Here is an 18,985-nt window from a genome sequence, read left to right as displayed (position 1 = left end):
CGCTGTCATATCGGATGGCCAGCGGTGAGGGGGAGAGAAGCCGCCCACAGGACGAGCTGTGACGGCCGCACGGCGCCCTTGTTGCCATGGCGCCCTGTGCGGCCGCACGGCTCGCACACCCCTAAGGCCGGCCCTGGCGGCTGGCTCACTTAGTTGTGGGGCAGGAGGGGGCGTGGTGGTCCATTGAAGTGAATGGTACCGTAGCCACGCCCTCCTTCCGCAATGCGATCGGCCACACGGGAACACATGGTACATCAATACCTGCGCTCCGGTACGAAAAAATAGTGCTTGCAGCATTTATTCTGACCGGACCGGATCGCAGGCATTGATGTGCCTTGCGTTACCATGCGGCCAATCGTATTGTGGCCGGAAGGCGTGACTACGGTGCCATTGAGTTCAATGGACCGCCATGCCCCCTCCCGCCCCATAACAAAGTGATGTGACCCAGTGCGTTCTAGTCGATAGCAAGACACTGAAGTTTGGCCCAGTGGAAGATTCCTCCATCCCCAGTGTTAAGCGTAGATGGAGGAATCTGTTGCACTTTCCCCATCTGACCATATAAAGTCTGCAGATAATCTATAAGTGTGTGGCCAGCTTTAGAGTACTTTAGGGCCTTAATCAACAGACTTTTGTTCATGTCAGACATGTTTTGCATTGCTATATAAGTCTACAGGAATGCAAAAGGCACTTGAAGCAGGTCAAATTCTGGTCAGTAAGAAGGTCAACTGCTAAATGCATGTGGCAATGATTTCTGAATGATTCCAGAAGGGTCTTAAACTACTGCCCGTCGACACAACCCAGGGCCAGACAACAAGAGCCCTTATACAATCCCAATAAGAAAAAATTGTGCCCTTGAAGTTTTCATGTTTTATTATCATAGAACACTGAACGACAATCAACTAATTTCGTTTTTTTACACTGATCAAAAGATATATACTATTTCATGTTGAAGGTCGTAACTTATTGAATAATGATACACCCCCTTCAAGTCAGTATTTAATAGCACCTCTGGCAGCAAGTGAAGCCTTTAGTCTGTGTGAACAGGTCTCCATCAGCTTTGCTTATTTGGACACTGCAATGTTCCTCATTTCACTTTTCAAACCTGCTCAAGCTTTGCTTGGTTGCATGGTGGGTGAACAGTCTTTTTCAAGTCCAGTCTCCAATTCTCTAATGGATTGAGAGCTGGACTATTTATAGAAAAGGAATACAGTATATGGACTAGAGGATGATTTAACCCTTCATGTTAATACTCACACTTAATCAAGGGCATATAAGATTTTTACTTGGTACAATCTTTTTATTATAAGCTGACAAATAAACATAAGTAGTACACAAAATGCAATAAACAATTTGACATCTTATAATCATTTTTTAAACGTTTTGTGCAAGGCACTTCAGCACTAGTTTGTTTACAAAAAAAGACATGTGATCACCATAATTAGCTGATTCTCTGTATTCGACAGTGTCACTGCCAGACACATTGCTGGCACAGAACTGGCTGCCAGGCATCGGTCCTGCAAGTTCTGCCATTTGATATGCATGTTCAGCATGGGGCTGTCTGGGTTCCACCCTGACTTTACTGGTTTGCAGCATTCTGGCTTGGCTGCCATTTTACTCACCTGTGTTTCCTTCTTTGGCTGAGCAGACTCTGGAACATTGCTCACTACTCCCAGGCTTCCTCTTATGGCCAGATAGGAGAGCATCATCTGAGAGAGTCAGATGGGAGTTTCCTGTCTCCCAGTGATGATGTCACTCCACTCAATATATATAAACCACTCAGTCCAGTCTGACCTTGCCCATGCGGGTCTTCCTGCTAGTAAATTCCTGCTGCTCTGAGTATTCTGATTCTGTGTGTGACCTGATCCTGGCTGACATTCTCCTCTGGCTCCTGCTCCTGGCTTGTTCCTGACAACACTGATTTCCTGGCTCCTGCTCCTGGCTTGTTCATGACAATACTGATCTCTGTGTTCCTGACGTGGCTTGGACGACTACCCACTCTGGCTCCTGACTCTGGCTTGTTCCGGTTTATGATTCTGCTTGCTCCTGTGGACACTGTTCTTAATAAATATTTTAACCAGCACCTTTCGCTTGTCTGGTTTTCATTGTGCTCCGACAGGGGCATTATGCCGAGGAATATTAATATATTAGGGGAAGGAAGTGCTTAATCTGCCAACGTCTATCCAAAACACAATCAGTCATGGCTTGATTCACCCTTTTAGAATTATGGCAGATGTGCCGTAATATGACTACTTTTCTGAGAAATCAGTGGTCCCACTGAGTTACACCCTCAAGGGCTTGTGAATCCCACTGATATGAATTTAGTGGAGCTCCAAAAATATACAAGCACAACCAGCTCAGCCCCATTTGTCCTACAATAAACAGGACATGACTTGGGAGCACATTGTGTGCACACAGATCCTGTAGCAGCTCCTATGTGTGGTGTACCTGTCACTAAGCCATTTCCTGCTGTGTTGATGAATATTTAAGGACACATTCTAGTAGAGTTCCACATTCAGAAAATTGTCATTAGGAGTTTCTACCGGTGTTCATGTGTTTCAACCAACCACTGGTAACTCCAGTAATGTTCAGATGAAAGTGGTGCTTCAATTATTGCTTGACATAACAAGCAATACAATTTTCAGTTTAAAAGGAGAACTATGGGGTTCTATCTTTTCTTGACTAATGCATTCCTTAGTCTAAATAAGTAAATTATGTAATTTACTCTAATTAGCCAAAATGCACAGTAAGGCTGTAAACCCTTATTTAAGGTGGTGGGCGGTGCTAAGCGCCGCAATGAGGAGACATCCCGACGTGTCTGACGGGATCCTCCCCACTGATCTTCCTCACTGTGACTGACAGTGATTCTTGAGAGCTGCTGCGCGTCCACAAATATATGGACATGCGCAGCAGCTCTCTCCTTACCTGCACGTCCCCGTGTGCCAGCCGGGCTCCTTCCCCCCCCTCTCTCTCTCCCTGCCCTGTGTCACACTGACATAATAAAAAGATCGTGGATCGCTGATGACAGAGGGGAAGGAGCCCTCTCTCTCTCTTCAGCATTTACTACAAATGGGAACGTCCATATATGTTAAATGATGTCACTGGAGATCCCTGCAGATCGGATGCTTGCCAGTCTGCAGGGATCCCCAGTGACACCATTTACCATATATGGACTTTCCCATTTGTAGTAAATGCTGAAGAGAGAGAGGGCTCCTTCCCCTCTCTCATCAGCGATCCCCAGTGAATTGAGGATGTCAGCGTCACACAGGGCAGGGAGAGAGAGAGAGGGGAAGGAGCCTTCTCTCTCTCTCTTCATCATTTACCACATATGGGCAAGTCCATATATGATGAATGATGTCACTGGGGATCCCTGCTGATCGTATGCTTGCCAGTCTGCAGGGATACCCAGTGACATCATTCACCATATATGGACTTGCCCATTTCTGGTAAATGATGGAGAGAGGGATGGCTCTTTATCCTCTCTCTCTCCCCCTGTGTTATGCCGACATCCTAATTACTGGGGATCGTTGATGAGAGAGAGGAAAGAGCACTGAATGTGCAGGGAGGCTGAGTCCGTCTCTTGCTGCTGCCTTCTCACTTCAGACTCCGCCTCCCACTCACAAATGCCAGCGTGCACGAGCTGACAAAACACAGCTGTGCATGATGAGGAAGTGCGGCCACAGCAATGAGATCATTTGAAAAAAAAGCCGTGGGCGGGCTGGATCAAATGTTAACGCCCCCTAAGAGGAAAGGAGCTTGGAGCAGGGTTGAAGACGCCATTTACTACAGGTTTTGAGGGTTTTATCTGTGATGTGCTGCGACTTTAGAAAAAAGGAACAATGCTACTACAATCAAGGTAAGGGGTATTTTTATTTGCCCTTAAGTCATAGTTCTCCTTTAAGAGGATTGGGGAAAACAACAACAGTCCTTTACTTTATACATTTTAGTTAAAGTGTCCCTCATGTATAAAGATTAGGGATGAACTTTGGGTTCGGGTCAACCATGAGTTGGACCCGAACCCAAGCTGTTCGTTGTTCTTCAAAGGCGAAGAATTTGACCAGTTCACAGCACACCGAACCTCTGTATCCTAGTAGTCAATCATGCTTACACAGCACCACTGGTTGATTGGTAGCTGAGCCTCACATCTTCATAGGTTGCTAGGACACAGACATGTGCACCATAACAATCTATGACTTTGTCGTGCCGCCAGCATCATTCATTTTTCTGGTGCGCCGGTCAAGTAAGTTTTCGTGCCCTTGGCATTTGGAGGAGACTAAATGCCAGCCTCCTTCCAACTGGCTGCGGACCCTAGTCTGGAATAAGGTGTTAAATTGCTGGTTGGGATAATACTGTATCTTATCATGGACCTAACATCTGAACTCATCTATGCAACTCCCAAACGGGCCTTTTTAGCACCATATGCCCACCGGCTGGATTGCGGACCAGCAGGACTTATTACCAATCTTATAGAGCTCTTGTTCAGATGCTTTATGTGCTTAGTCCCACTAAGTCTGGACTGATTCCCACCCACAATAGTCTCCTTGCAGAATAAGTACATCTTCCTCACTGAAAAGCCTGCTGATGGGATCATCCTGCTAATCCCTTTATCACTAATCCCTTTCTCGTTACCCTTTTTACCTAAGTTCGTTTGGACTGATTTTCAGAAATGTTAATTTTATTAAAATAATGTAATCTTACCTGGGGGGCTATAAAATGTGTGCTGTTTGTTCAATAAAGAAGTTCATGTTTTAACCTAGCATTGTCTGATGTTTAAGGTAATGTTTCTGCTATAATCAACTCTGCCGGTTAGTTCCACCACACAGAAAGCTAGCTCTGATGGCATATCCAGTCCAGTCCAGTGTTGCTGTCACAGCGCCTGACTGCATCCTACCAACCAATGGCGCTTTGCGATGCTGCCACTAGAATCCTAGCAAGCAATGATGCTGTGCTAGTCGTACAGTGTGATTGGTTGATAGGACACAGGTGCCTCTGCGTTCAGGTCATGTGGACATTCAGCAAACTTAGCTTTCCCACGTCAGCTTCGGCTCATCTCTAATAAGAAAAAAGCCTTAAAAAATCACTCCAGGTGTGTTTAAAAATACCTTCTCCTGTAGGTGAACTATACATTGCAAGGATTGTTATCATTTCTTTGTAAATTTATTAGTTTCTTTGCTCTGAAAAAACAGCTGTTTGTTTAACCTCCTCTCTTGAATAATTTTTTAACGTTCACACATTTTTTTAACTAAATTTTACCAGTAATAAAGAAACATAATTGAATAATTTTTTAAAGGGAGAGTCTGCCTTTATTAATCGATACCTGACAAAATCTTTGTTACAAAGACAAAGGCTTTGTTTAAGCCTGTAAAGCACCAATAAGCTCCAGTTTGGAGAGGTTAAACACAGGTGTTAACCACTTGCTGACCGGGGTGTTACACCCCCTTCCTGGCCAGGCCATTTTTCAGTATTCAGCTCTGCGATCCTTTGACTGACATTTATTTCGTCATGCAACTCTGTACTGAAATTAATTTTATACCATTTTTTTTGCGGACAGATAGAGCTTTCTATTGGTGGTATTTAATCACCCCTGTGGTTTTTATTTTTTACTATATAATAAAAAAAAGTACAGAAAAGCTTAGAAATTGTGTGTGCCCGCGAAATCGCGAAAAACTACCATACCCAAAATTGGCCATAGACGACGCTTTAAAAGCTGTTACCGCTCATCAGTTTAGTGCTATCAATGATTGATGGCCCTAGAATTATTGCTCCCATTCCGGCGTTCGCGGTGATATGAATGGGGCCGGGGATTTTAAATGTTTTTAAATGTTTTCTATTAATTGCTTTTATATGTGGCTTTTCATTTTTTTTTTTTTTAACTTTAATTTTTTTTAAACCTTTTTTTCACTTAACTTGATTGCTATCACATGGGGGATGACAAGGTCCTCTTTATTTGACAGGCCCTCTTTATGGAGACCTCAGGGGTCTTTAAGATCACTAATGTCACCTAAGGACCCCAGGTAAGCTGATGAAGCAGAGACCTGCTTCACCAGCTTCTCCCGGCTTCTGTACGGGAGAGTGACAGATGAATGCGTAAGTGATGTAATATACATCACTTCCTGCATTCCGACAACGAGGAGGAGATCAAAGGGAGATCGTATACCGATCTCCCTTTGATCTATGGTCACAGAGCTGCTGTGCTGGTCCTGGGCTCTTACCGGGCACAGCGGAGCTCGGGATTGCCAGCGGAGAGGGCGCACACCCACACGCATATTACAAGCGATCCGGCGTCTCTACAGACGCCTGAATGCTTGTATGTAGACAGCCATCGTTGGCTGTTTACATTTCAAGCTTATTTCCTACTCGGCGGGCACGAGCTGGGCGTGAAGGGACGTTTAAAAACGGCATCCAAGAAGCCACTGTCCGGCCGTTTAATTACAATAGCAGGACAGCAGGTGGTTAATGGGTGCTCTGACTGTGTACCTGCCAGCATCATAATTTGGGTAAGAGGGACAATTGGAAAAGTTTCTCTCTAATGGACCCCTGAATAGCAGTAAGAACGTGACAGGGGGTCTAATCCTTTCACACTTTATCCAAATAAAAAAATGTTTTTACTGGACATACACATAAACAATAAACATTGTAGTTGCCAAATATCCAGTCGTGAATACAGAACAGGACACATAAGATGCATAGATACAAGTTTCATTTTCATACAGTTATACTAGTATGTATCCATAGCTATAAACTTACGCTATGTACTGTTCACTTTTGTTGTACTTCTTGGCTAAATAACGTGCAGAGGCTTTACTGGGGATTTTCACCATGGACAGCTCCTTCCCATACCGTGTCATGTTACATGGAGTCTCGCACAAACAGTAGTCGTTGTCCTTTTCCACCAGGAAATCTGATAAAGTTGAAGTCATAGCAAGATAAAAGAACTGAGCATAAGCAGGGATTTTGTTAATGTTCTCAAGCAAAATAAATATACAGAACAAGATGGACCTAAATATGCAACTACAGAGAAATCAAAGAACTGTGCTAATATAGTTCTTCCTCAAGTTAGTTCAAGCCAGCTCAATAGATGGTTAAAAAAAAGCTGAATGTGCTTCTAAATGTACAAGATATGATGGGCTATTAATATAAGTAATAACATTGCAGATTGTTGATTCAGGGAATTCCCCATTGCCTTAAGGGATCTGGAAATATTACTATATATTGGATCTAAGTATTACTGAAACCAGCACTGTGAGTAGCTGTGTTTTCAGTGGACACTGAGCAAATATATGTCATACACAGGCAGTCTACTGCCATCTGTTTAATACAGCTTTGGATTAAAAAATACAGATACATGAATTATAACTAAGACCGACAAAACAAAATCATTCATCCCTTTAAAACAAGGAATTTGCTCCAACTCCTCAGTCCAAACAGAGAAGGTAGACATATGTACTCCATATATTTCCAATGGAAAGGCACCACTTTACCAACCAAATCAATCACATTTATTAAGTATTCATTCAAACTTCATTTTAGATATTTTTGTTTACTATATTTGTTAATCAGGCAAATCTGACACTTTCCTAGCAAATCACAATTTACTGTTTCCCCTGAATAATAATAGTGCCTAATTACTACCAAATTAATTTTGCAGTTTTCTGTGGAACCAGGAGAATTAGCATACAGCATTGTAGAACTGCATGCCACCCCAGATGTATTGTCTTAATTTTGTATGTATTAAATGACCCAAACCAAACTGACTTCCCACCTTTGCAGGTAACTGTGAGTCACTTTAATTATCTTTTATCTACCCATCTAGCTCTCCCTCTTTCCCTCCATACCCCATCCACATCCCTCTCCCCGTCTACCCATTATCCATAAATGCATCCATTCCTTTCTTTGCATGGTTTTGTATTTGTAAATTTACACACCAATGCAAAGATGAAAAACTCTTGAGATAATTGTTCCTAAATCTGGTCAATCTCGATCAGCTTATGAGATAAACTATTACAGGGCAAATAGCTGTTGGCTAAGTTGCATTTATGTTGCTTACCACCATTTTCTTCTGTCACTAAAGAGTTGTACTCCTGCCTCCCCTAACTCCCAATTATTAACTCAATTTATCCTAAATGTTTATGGAAAGATCGTTCAATAAAAAACTGATATTCATGGCTTGTTTAAAGTAAACCTGTCATACGAATAAAGTACTAATATGAGCTAATAGCAAGCTCTGATTGGTTCTACCATGTACTTTAAGATGTGTTCTTAGCACCCTGGGATTCCCAAAACCTAGGAAACTCTGTTATGCAGAGAAGGTCACCTGTGACCACTTCCTCAACCTCACTATTGGTCAGTGACCAAGCAAATCACACCAAAGAGCCAATCTTGAGAGGGCAGTCTTGATCACATCTTACTCTGAAGAAATAAAATTTTGCCTCACCATGGATCATCCCCCTCTATATGAGTCACATAAGAAAAATCCAATCATTGGTTCTGATAAGAATTATGAAATAAAAACAGAACTCACCTAGTGCTGGGTCTGCACACTCCTTATATAACTCTGGTGTACAATAAGCGGCATCTCCTGTATGAAAATAGGAAAAATAATAAATATTTACATTGTTTAGACTAGAGCTTTACATTTAAAAGATGTGGCCTGGCTGTCTTTAGTACTTTTAAGTCATAGACCTGGTGCAAGCATGCAGCAAATGAAAGATTTAAGAATGTGGCAACTATGTATCATTATAATTGGTGGGGATAAGGGACTCAAAAAGTACTGAAGCCAAACTCTTCTATCAATCCTGGAACCAGGGGTGTTCCTAGTGTTTTCACCGCCTGAGGTGGCGGGTGAAGGGGAAGAGGGTGCCGGTAGTGCACACCAATGGGAGGGGGGTGTGCGTCCCGCTTAGCTGGGCAGGAAACCAGCCAGAGTGTCCCAGCTTGCCTGGCTTTTATCAACCTGGGATGCTCTGACTGGAAAGGAGGCGGCAGGCCGCTCTGCCTGCCGTCTCCCCACGTGACCCAAAGAGATGCCGCCTGAGGCGAAAGCATTAAAGGGATGGCACTGGATGGACCCTACGTCACTACTGTTCCTATAGTGACAATGGGGTCAGAGGATGGAACCACAGCACGTGGTGGGGGGCAGAGGAATGCAAAATTCCTGAAAATGTAAAATGCAGATGATTATGATGGAGGCTGTAGCGCTTAAAAAGAACGTAGAAGACACAGATCGCTAAAGAGGTAAGCATAATCGCTCATCTTTTGCAGGGATCTACTTTTGTTTTTTTTTTGGTGATGGCACTGTCCCTTTAACACATATAGATAAGATTATTTACATCAAAATGATTAGGAAAAAAATTGAAAACATGATATACTTTCTTCAAGCACAAACTTTATGCATTATTGCTAAGCAGGACACAGAGCCTGTGTTTATAATGAACACATATGACTGACCTATGTATACATTACACATATTTATATACTGTATACAGAAGTGCAAAAAAAACAAAACAGTTGAAGTGTAATTTGGTCAAAATAAAAACATGACATATATGATGACGTTTTCTCACTGCTATTAACATTGCAGTTTCTGGTTTTCTGAGTCCCCTGTGCAACTTGCATTTACTACCTGTTGATCCTGCCAGTAGAGCAATTATTTTTCCATTTTAACATGGATATATTTTGTAAAGAATCTAATGAGATTATCGGTAAACAAAAAATGGGGAACAGTTGCAATTTGACCTTCAATCTCATGAGACCACAGGTAGCTGTGGCCCCCGTCCCCTCCTTGCAGTAAAGACAGACACGGAGAGACTAAGCGGAGTGGCTACATGACTGGGGGGAGGAATAGTCCCGGGAGAAAGGGTTAACAAATTTGGCGGGTTAGGGGGTCTTTGGGGGGTCTACAAAATCGGAGTTGAGTACAAAAATGGGGGGCCCTCAGCTGGTATGGGTGCTTCCCCCTGTTGGTGGATTTGTGAAGGGCGGGGCCCGGCCCCTTGGGAACCCAGAAGGAGTAAGGCTGGGCACACACCTTACAACCATCGCAATACTTTTGTCTTGCCATGGTTGTAAGGTACTTAAAAAAACGTACGATCTGCCTATGTTGCATAGGCAGATCGTACTTGCGATGATCGCAAGCCACCCCCCCTGAGGGGCGGGCTTCCAATGACCGCAATGCCGAACGGGCAGTGTGCGCTTGCGCACACCGGCCCGTGCGGCTGTTATCGTACGGACATGCCACAAACCCGCCGAACATCGTACGATGCTCGGCGGGTTTTCAAACATGTCCGTAAGTTTAAAGTCGTGCGACCTTACAGTAGTAGAGGTCGCACGGCTTCCACACACCTTACGAACATCGTACGATCGCGGGATTTCCCGCGATTATCGTACGATAATCGTAAGATGTGTGGGCACCCTAAGTGTCCTCGAGCTGGTTGTGGTGCGGCTGGGGACATGGGTGGAGTGTTATAAGGGGCCTTTTTGGGACTGTTAGGCACCCAAAGACCCCTTCTCAGGTCAACCATTGTTTACAGTGTTATTTGTGTATATTATTTGGTTTATTATTTTTGATTATTGTTAAAACTGTTTGGTTAATAAAAGGGCTGCTGTGGCCGTTAAAATCCATGTCGCGCAGTCCTTGTGTTTATTGGGGTTTTTAACAGAGGGACAAAAACTGATGAATCCATCAGTCATGTCTTGGTGGATGATTGTACTGCACAGTAACTGTACTGCAACATAACTCTCTAATACCTGTAACTGATAACTAAAGGCTTCTCTGTCAGTCTAAACAAGTCCCAAATACAGTTACTACGATGCACACGCCTCATAAGAAACACTTCCCTTTCTTCGCTAACTGAGACAAATTCCCCTGCGTTTGCGGAAGTCGTTGGTTCTTGTAGGCGCAGCTGGTCTTGGAGCAGGAGGGTGCATTTTGTGCAGAATGCACCCTCCTTGTTATTACCGGAGTTGTATCTTGATACAACACCGGGAATTAAGCTGAGTAGGTACCTGTATGGGGCCCTTGTATGGAGGGCGCCTGTAGGCACGTCCCTACTCTAATGGTAAATCCGGCCCTGCTGACAAAGTACCGGCTGTGAATCAGCAGTGACAATGCGGATAGCTACACACCCTGCAACATCTTCTCAATTTACTGCAAGCAGGCACAGAGTGGTAACTCTGCTCTGAATTCAGGAGCCCTGCAGCATCATTGCCACCCCATCACAGGAAGTTGCATCAGGTAGACTTCACTGACAGGTTTTTGTGGGACTTCACAGGGGACAAAGAAAAAACTGTACATGCATATGCACGTATAAGTAAGTGCTACACCTGTTGTTTTTTTGAGAACCACAGTTCTACTTTAAGCAGAAGTGTATAGGACATCATAGACAGTACCTGGCATATGCACCATGCGACAGTTACAGTTCTCCACCAAGTAGCGGGTCTCGCAGTCTATCCGACATGCAGAAATGCTGAACGTGTCAAAAAATTCTGAGTCCATAGCACTTGATTTACAGTCTCCCCATGGTGGAGGCAGGTATGTCAGCTAGAAGAATCACAAGGATGACAGACAGGAGTGAGTGGGAGACAGGGCAGAGTATTGCTGATACAGATTGATGAAGAGAGACAAGCAGATAGACAATGAGGAAACGCTAGATAACCAGGACAAGAAGCTGTAAAGAATTCTGTTGGAATGCGGTTTCTGATCAGATTTATCTCGGTGTCACAACCTTTCATGCTGAATCATTTCATCTATCGCGTTTTATATACACGGGATGCAAACAGTGCCTTGCGGGATGAAATATCTTAGGTGGATAATCAAACAAAAGATCACTCGGATATGGAGGCTTTTCAGTGATTATCTGTTTACTGATGTAATGTCAAACAAGTCTGGTTTCAGTGCAAGGCACAGAGAGGAGGAAGACATACTGTATTACAAAATAAATACCAATTACAGCTTTTTATAACAATTCCATTTTGTAAGCAACGGCTGATGTGAAAGCTGCCCACAAACAAGGGATGATTTCTAACAGGGTTATTCACAAAAGGGTGAAGAGTTTGGAGAAGGCAGGAGAAGTGAACAATTTAGGACAACATAGCTGAACTGGAAAGTGAGCTGAATTGCAGAACTGCAAACTCTTAACCCTTTAGTGAATAACCCTGTCAATCTTCCGCCCAGCGTTTAGCTGGGTGAACACCATTGGCACGGCATTGCCGCCACTAGATGGAGCTGAGAAGCTTAGGGAATTCCTATGCTCTTCGGCTCCATCTAGTGGTGGTAATGACGTGTGAAGAGCATTCATCCAGCTACACGCTGGGATGAAGATGTACAAATCAGGCCCTTAATTGGGTCTAATCCAAACTTTTTCAGCTGGATCTTCCAACAATCCAATGTCTATAGATGGTGCCAGTTCACAGTAGCAATGGGATGGACTAGCAAACTTTGACTGCTATTTTCTCCCCCTAGTGCTGCCTGTCCCAGCTTCCTTTCTACCTCTCCACATCACAGAGAGGCATTTGGCCATTCACATTTATATTACTGGATGTATTCATGGACATGTAGAGTTGGTTGACTTGTTGTGCTAGCACATCTGTATGTTCCATGTCTGCATGCTGCTTAAAGGGTATATAAACTCTGAACTAGTCTTAGCTGCTCCCCTTTGGGTCTGTTAAATATATAATGGAAAACAATTTGTTAGATCTGTTCAATAGATGCAAAAAAAGAATAACGGTTGACTCAGAAATTCGGAGCTGTGCTGTGTTTTCTGCACATTTTCTTTGTTATCTTAAGGAGTCTAATTAGGCCTTCCAGTTTTTATCTTGGACTACAATGCAATTTCCCCCATGTTGTAGAGATAAGGAGACAGCTGGAGATTCTGTAGTTTAGCATAAGACAACTGGTCAAAGCTTACACCATTTTTTGCAATTTTAGTCCAGAAAAGGTACCATGTGGACCGTCAACCTACAACAGGAAATTTTGAGCTAAGAGCATTTCTGGCAAATCACAGGCATGCTTCTTGTGCTTGAATGGGTAAAGCATGTGAAAATGTGCATGTATTGCAGAGATATTCTATATAACTATAATATATATATATATACACACACACACATACACATACATAGCATATACACTCACCGGCCACTTTATTAGGTACACCTTGCTAATATCGGGTTGGACCCCCTTTTGCCTTCAGAACTGCCTAATTTATTCATGGCATAGATTCAACAAGGTGTTGGAAACATTCCTCAGAGATTTTGGTCCATATTGACATGATAGCATCATGGGCCCAAAGTGTGCCAAGAAAATACCCCCCCCCCCCCACCATTACACCACCAGCCTGAACCATTGATACAAGACAGGATGGATCCATGCTTTCATTTTGTTTACGCCAAATTCTGACCCTACCATCTACATGTCGCAGCTGAAATCGAGACTCATCAGACCAGGCAACGTATTTCCAATCTTCTACATTATTGTCCAATTTTGGTGAGCCTGTGCCAAATTGTAGCCTCCGTTTCCTGTTCATAGCTGATAGGAGTGGCACCCTGTGTGGTCTTCTGCTGCTGTAGCCCATCTGCTTCAAGGTTGGACGTGTTGTGCGTTCAGAGCTGGTATTCTGCATACCTCGGATGTAACGAGTGGTTATTTGACTTACTGTTGCCTTTCTATCATCTTAAACCAGTCTGGCCATTCTCCTCTGACATCAACATGGCATTTCCGTCCACACAACTGCCGCTCACTGGATATATTCTCTTTTTCAGACCATTCTCTGTAAACCTTAGAGATGGTTGTGTGTGAAAATTCCAGTAGATCAGCAGTTTTTTAAATACTCAGACCAGCCTGTCTGGCACCAACAACCATGCCACGTTCAAAGCCACTTAAATCACCTTTCTTCCCCATTCTGATGCTCGGTTTGAACTTCAGCAAGTCGCCTTCACAACGTCTAGATGTCTAAATGCATTGAGTTGCTGCCATGTGATTGGCTGATTAGCAATTTGTGTTACCAAGCAATTGAACAGGTGTACCTAATAAAGTGGCGGAGAGTATGTGTATATGTATTGCATGTATTGAATATATTGTATGTATTGTATGAGAGCATGTGTAATATATGTAATATATTGTATGTGTAATATACATGAGTATTGCTTCTGACCTGAAGAAGAGAGGTTCACTCTCGAAAGCTTGTCTTTTATATACTTTGTTAGTCCAATAGGAAAGGTAAAATTGCACATCAAGTAGCAGGAGGGGGTGGGACCAAGTTTTTAGCACTTGCAGTATACAAATCCCAAAGCTACAAATATTGGACTCAGCACCTTGGTTTGAAAAAAACATCTATGCTGTGAGACATAAGAGCAGTGGAGATCAAATCTCACACTACACACATCTCTCCCCCTCAGGTACAAGCAGAATTCCCAGCATGCTTTGCCGACTATGCACCCTGCGTTCATTTTTTTGTATAATAACAATTTGATACAGTTGATTAAAGGGTATCAGGTAGTAAGTGCCAGTGCTTCTTTCATAAATGCCTTTAGAGAATGTCTTTAGCAATACTTTTCATATGACTCAAAAAGTACAATGTCACCTTACAATAATGTATAAGCTAATAATAGCAACCACGAATGGGTATGTAAAGGTTACTACATGTGGTGAATCCTAATTTATTCTTCATTGTATTGCCAATAACTGTTCAATGCAAGTCAGTCCTTGCTGTAACCAACCATTTTAGGCTAGAAAACGCTGACTCCAATGTGTTCCAGGTGCTGAAAATGTGAATTATTTGTATGCAGGGCCAAAATGTAACTGAACCTATTTAGAAATATTAATAGTAAAAAATACACAACTAACTTTAATTATCATTTAATACTTTAGGATTTTGTTTTATTTGTAGAACTGTAAGGAAATCAGAGAAATAGAGAAATTAGACCGTCCTCTATTGGGATTCTGTTTTTTACTGCTGATTTCAGCAGAATATGTCAGAACTGAGGCTCATATTCATTAACAATAGCTGACACGTACATAGCTGAAGCTACATGCGTATGTATGTGCCATGTGACATTTCGGGTAGAATTTAGCGTGTTGCCCCTGGGTCCTATTTCTATTTCTCTCCATTATCCCTCCCACAATGTCATAGCTCTCCATGACTCTGACCTTTTCTGAGTCTCAAGTGTCTGACTGAGTACGCTGTATTATAGCATGCTGTAAGCCTGTTATTTTATAAAATGAATGATCTGTACACAGGGCACCGATACCAGAATCTGCTATATTGCTAAAAGTCCCACTCCACTTTTCTTTTGGAATTTGATATTGTATAGCTGAGAAATAATCACCTATGTGAATAGTATTAACCATTTACCTTATAGGGTAACTTCACCTTTTACACCATGTTTCTTGTTACATCCACATACAGGGTATAACATTAAACATTGTCACATTGGGACCCCCCCACCCCCTCAACTTGAACCCTGAATAGTGGGTTTATCCCCGCAAGGTGCTGCTGTATTCTGAATTCGGCGCGGCTTTGTGTGGCTCCGCTTACACCGTGGCTGATGGAACCTGTAGTTCTCTGAGGGGTTTGTGGTTTTCAATAGGATACACATGCAGTGACATCACCACACTTGTAGTCCATTCATTCTTCCTCTGGGTTTGCACAGGCATTTGGTGCACACAAAGTAGATTTATACCCATTGTGGTTTTTGAAGAATATATTTCAATAAAGGTTTTTTTGTGTGTCTGGAGTTCAGCTTTAAAGCTGATCTCAAGGCAGTTTAGAAATGACTATGAAAATAATAAATGTATTTTTAGTGTCAGTACCCACATCTTTCTTGATTACAGCCTTTAGTAATCAGTTCTAGAAGAGAGAGAGGCAACACTAGGGGGTCTACTTCTATTCGCCCTGCAAAAACTAACATTCTTAGTATATTTTCCCTTGCTTCTGTGCAAATAGAGGGAAAAATGAGCGCTCCTAATATATTTTCTGTTTGGGTCAAATACAGTATAATGTAATACTGCATTATGGCCACTAGATGGAGCTGAGCAGCCTTAGAAATAAGTATTTATTCGCTATGCTCCCCAACTTTATCTAGTGGCCATAATGCAGTATTACATTATATTGGACCTGAAAAGAAAATATACAAAGAACGTTTGTTTTTGCCTCTATTCGCACAAAACAAAAGTTCACAGAAATTCATAGAGCTGATTGCTCCGCAAATTGTTTATAAATAGACCCCTAGGAATCATTCAGGTATGCTGCATGCTCATGTGCTGACAAGGAACATTATGACTACATGGGCATAGCAAACGTTCACCTTAAAGTGACACTAAACTTAGGAGTTCAGTCTTAAAAAAGTATCTTACCTATTAACAAAAATGTATCTTATTTGTGTATCGCTCGGCTGTAGATCCTCAAATCATCTCTGAATTGGTGCTGACACTGTCCTTCCTTCTGGAGGGTGGCTACTTATGATCCCCATGGTCCCTGTGTGTGTTGTCAAGTAGCCACTGCTCTAAGCTCACCCCTGTGATGGACTACAATCTCAATACAAATTAGTAAAGCAAATGTGAGATTGTAGTCCCGAAATCACAGAAGTGAGTTTGGAGTGGAGACTACTATACAACACACAGCGACCAGGGGGAGCAAAAGTAGTCACCCTCCAGAAGGAAGGACAGTGTCACCACCAATTCAGAGATGATCCTGCATCTGCGAGTTATGCCTGTGGCTGTCAAGAGTCTTGCAATGCCTAACATGATTTGTAGTTGCACCACAGCTGGGGGGCCACAGTTTGCCTTCACCTGCTGTAGGGTATACTTACTCGCTGTTCCTGGCAAGACACAAATGTTTGGAATCCCGGAGCCACACCAAACCCAAGCTGGTCTATGAAGGGAGGTTCATCCTGACTATGAATCTGGACTTTGATTCCAGCCTCAAAGGATGTCTCATCTGCAATATGGAGACCAAATATTAAACACAACTGTCAATACACAAATGCCATCTGCATGAAAGAAAGTGGATCTACATACCAGTCTCTCCCCAAACTGGTAAATATTCATCTTGCTGTATATCCAGCATCAGCTCTATTCCATTTCCTGTGCCACCTTTAGAAGTAATTAAAGGGGTACGTCCATTCTGGCCCGAGTTAAATGTGTAGCATTTGCCGTATCTCGTAAAAACCTGTCAGAGAAACCAAAAATAAGGAGTTATAATCCAAATATAAACATTTATAATTCAGCATATAATCCATGGTTTATTTTACATTTTATTGTCTCCTGACCATAATGGAAGTCAATGCTGGTGCTCACCACCCCTATCTGACCGAGTTCATTATTGCCCATGTGAAAATAAGAGCTGCAAGCCCCGGCATACTTACTTTGACACTGATAAGCAGATTATACTAAGAGTTGTAGAAATCAAGTCATTTATAGGAATACCCGCTGTTCAAGATCATTGCAAAATAAATTCAGCTGAAGTGTTCTTTGAATTTATGGCCCTCTAATGGCGCATCTTCAACAATCTTCTGGACATTCAAAAAAGAGATGAATCACTTTTTTTCACAGGACACTGAGAATGTAGACGTCTTCTTCAAAGTAACGAGAGGGGATGTACGGTACGAGGGCTACAGGATCATAAATGTCATATAATGCTGAATAATGTCTTATCAACCCAGAATTCACATGCTGCAATCCAAGTGGACAGGCAATTCAATTTTATGCCGGGGCCTGGGAGATGACTAAGATCTCTTAGTGGAATTTTCAAATCTGCTTGTCCTGTAGACTCACTTAAGACTTTTGTTTTCAGCCACAGAGGCAAAGCAAGATAAAGTGACTAGACTAGTTCCCAATCAAACTCGAGCCACTTTGTCAGGCCCAAATAATAGAAAACGCTTCTTTATTGTGCTTAGTTAAGCCATTGCATTTATTACCGGTGATTGTAGTGAACGAAGAGGCCATTAAAGGGTTTTAAACAGAATAAGACATATCCTTGCCAGTCAAGTGCATAAATAGCTGTTAGCAAGATGGAAGATTTCCAGCGCATAGTTTAGCGACTTGCTTCGATTCCCAGTGCTCGTATTGCGGGAAAGATTACAATGTGATATAATGCTGCACTTATTGCGCCAATATACTATTTTCCGAGACTGCCATTTAGGAGGGTATTAAAGTCATAAAAAAAACAATTATTTTGAAATTGCTAAGTAGTAAAGCTGAATCTCTCCCATATGCTAATGTGTAAGTGTGAAGCTTCCAGTACAGAGAAAAAACTTTTTTGTTTACTATTACTAACTAGATGGTGTTGTTACTACTACAGCCTGAGGGTTGTTTTGCCCTATTACAGTCAAATGAAAATAGCAATGGTTAGTAGATCAATAGAAACACTGGAATACCGTTAGTCTTTCATTGGCGCTCTAAGATGTGTCAGCATTAAACGGTGTCTATGATCAAAAAATAAAAATAAATTTGTGATTCTATATTGATTTTTCATAAGTTCTATCCCACTCCTAATAACCATATCCATCTAGTAGTTTGTAAAATTACTGGGTGACCAGTCAACATGAAACATGATAGATATGTGCACTATTGATTTAACATGAATTAACAATAAATATGCTTTTTTATTCAGACACGAGTTTGTCACAAGTCTTTTTTGCACCCAAAAAGCCCCACTAGTTGTTTTTTTGTGTTATGATAGGGCATGCAGTCTTAAGAAATGGAGATTGCATCACATCAAGCAGCAGGGAAAGAGACACAAAGCACACTGGGAATCCAGGAAGTTAATGAAAGTGATGGGCAGACAGAAGGCAACATTTTTTCGAGTAAGCTTTGATTGCATCAAAAACCACTCTAATATGTATTCCTATTACAATGCTGATGTTGTAACAGGACAGTATATGCTGGGACTTTAGAACTCCTTTAAGAGCAGTCCACCTTTGGGACCATGTTTCATGTTACACCTATAATTAGGGTGTAACATGAAACATGATTCCATTTGCTCCACGTCCATCT

At 42.2% G+C, this 18,985-nt stretch overlaps 1 protein-coding gene across 1 annotated transcript in view; it reads right to left on the bottom strand.

Annotated features, from left to right (window-relative positions):
* The window catches only part of ASIC1 (acid sensing ion channel subunit 1), a 203,329-nt gene that overhangs the window by 30,785 nt on the left and 153,559 nt on the right, over positions 1–18,985 (bottom strand). The window contains exons 4-8 of the mRNA XM_018560149.1: positions 17,009–17,159; positions 16,801–16,928; positions 11,386–11,536; positions 8,519–8,575; positions 6,745–6,898 (exon numbers count right to left, since the gene is read on the bottom strand). Coding sequence (XP_018415651.1) covers positions 6,745–6,898; positions 8,519–8,575; positions 11,386–11,536; positions 16,801–16,928; positions 17,009–17,159 — 641 coding nt within the window. The remainder of the gene's footprint in view (positions 1–6,744; positions 6,899–8,518; positions 8,576–11,385; positions 11,537–16,800; positions 16,929–17,008; positions 17,160–18,985) is intronic.

This window comes from Nanorana parkeri, unplaced genomic scaffold, assembly GCF_000935625.1.
Source record: "Nanorana parkeri isolate BGI_ZX_2015 unplaced genomic scaffold, ASM93562v1 scaffold434, whole genome shotgun sequence".
In the NCBI taxonomy this organism is placed as follows: domain Eukaryota; kingdom Metazoa; phylum Chordata; class Amphibia; order Anura; family Dicroglossidae; genus Nanorana; species Nanorana parkeri.
This window is presented reverse-complemented; position numbering and strand designations above follow the sequence as displayed.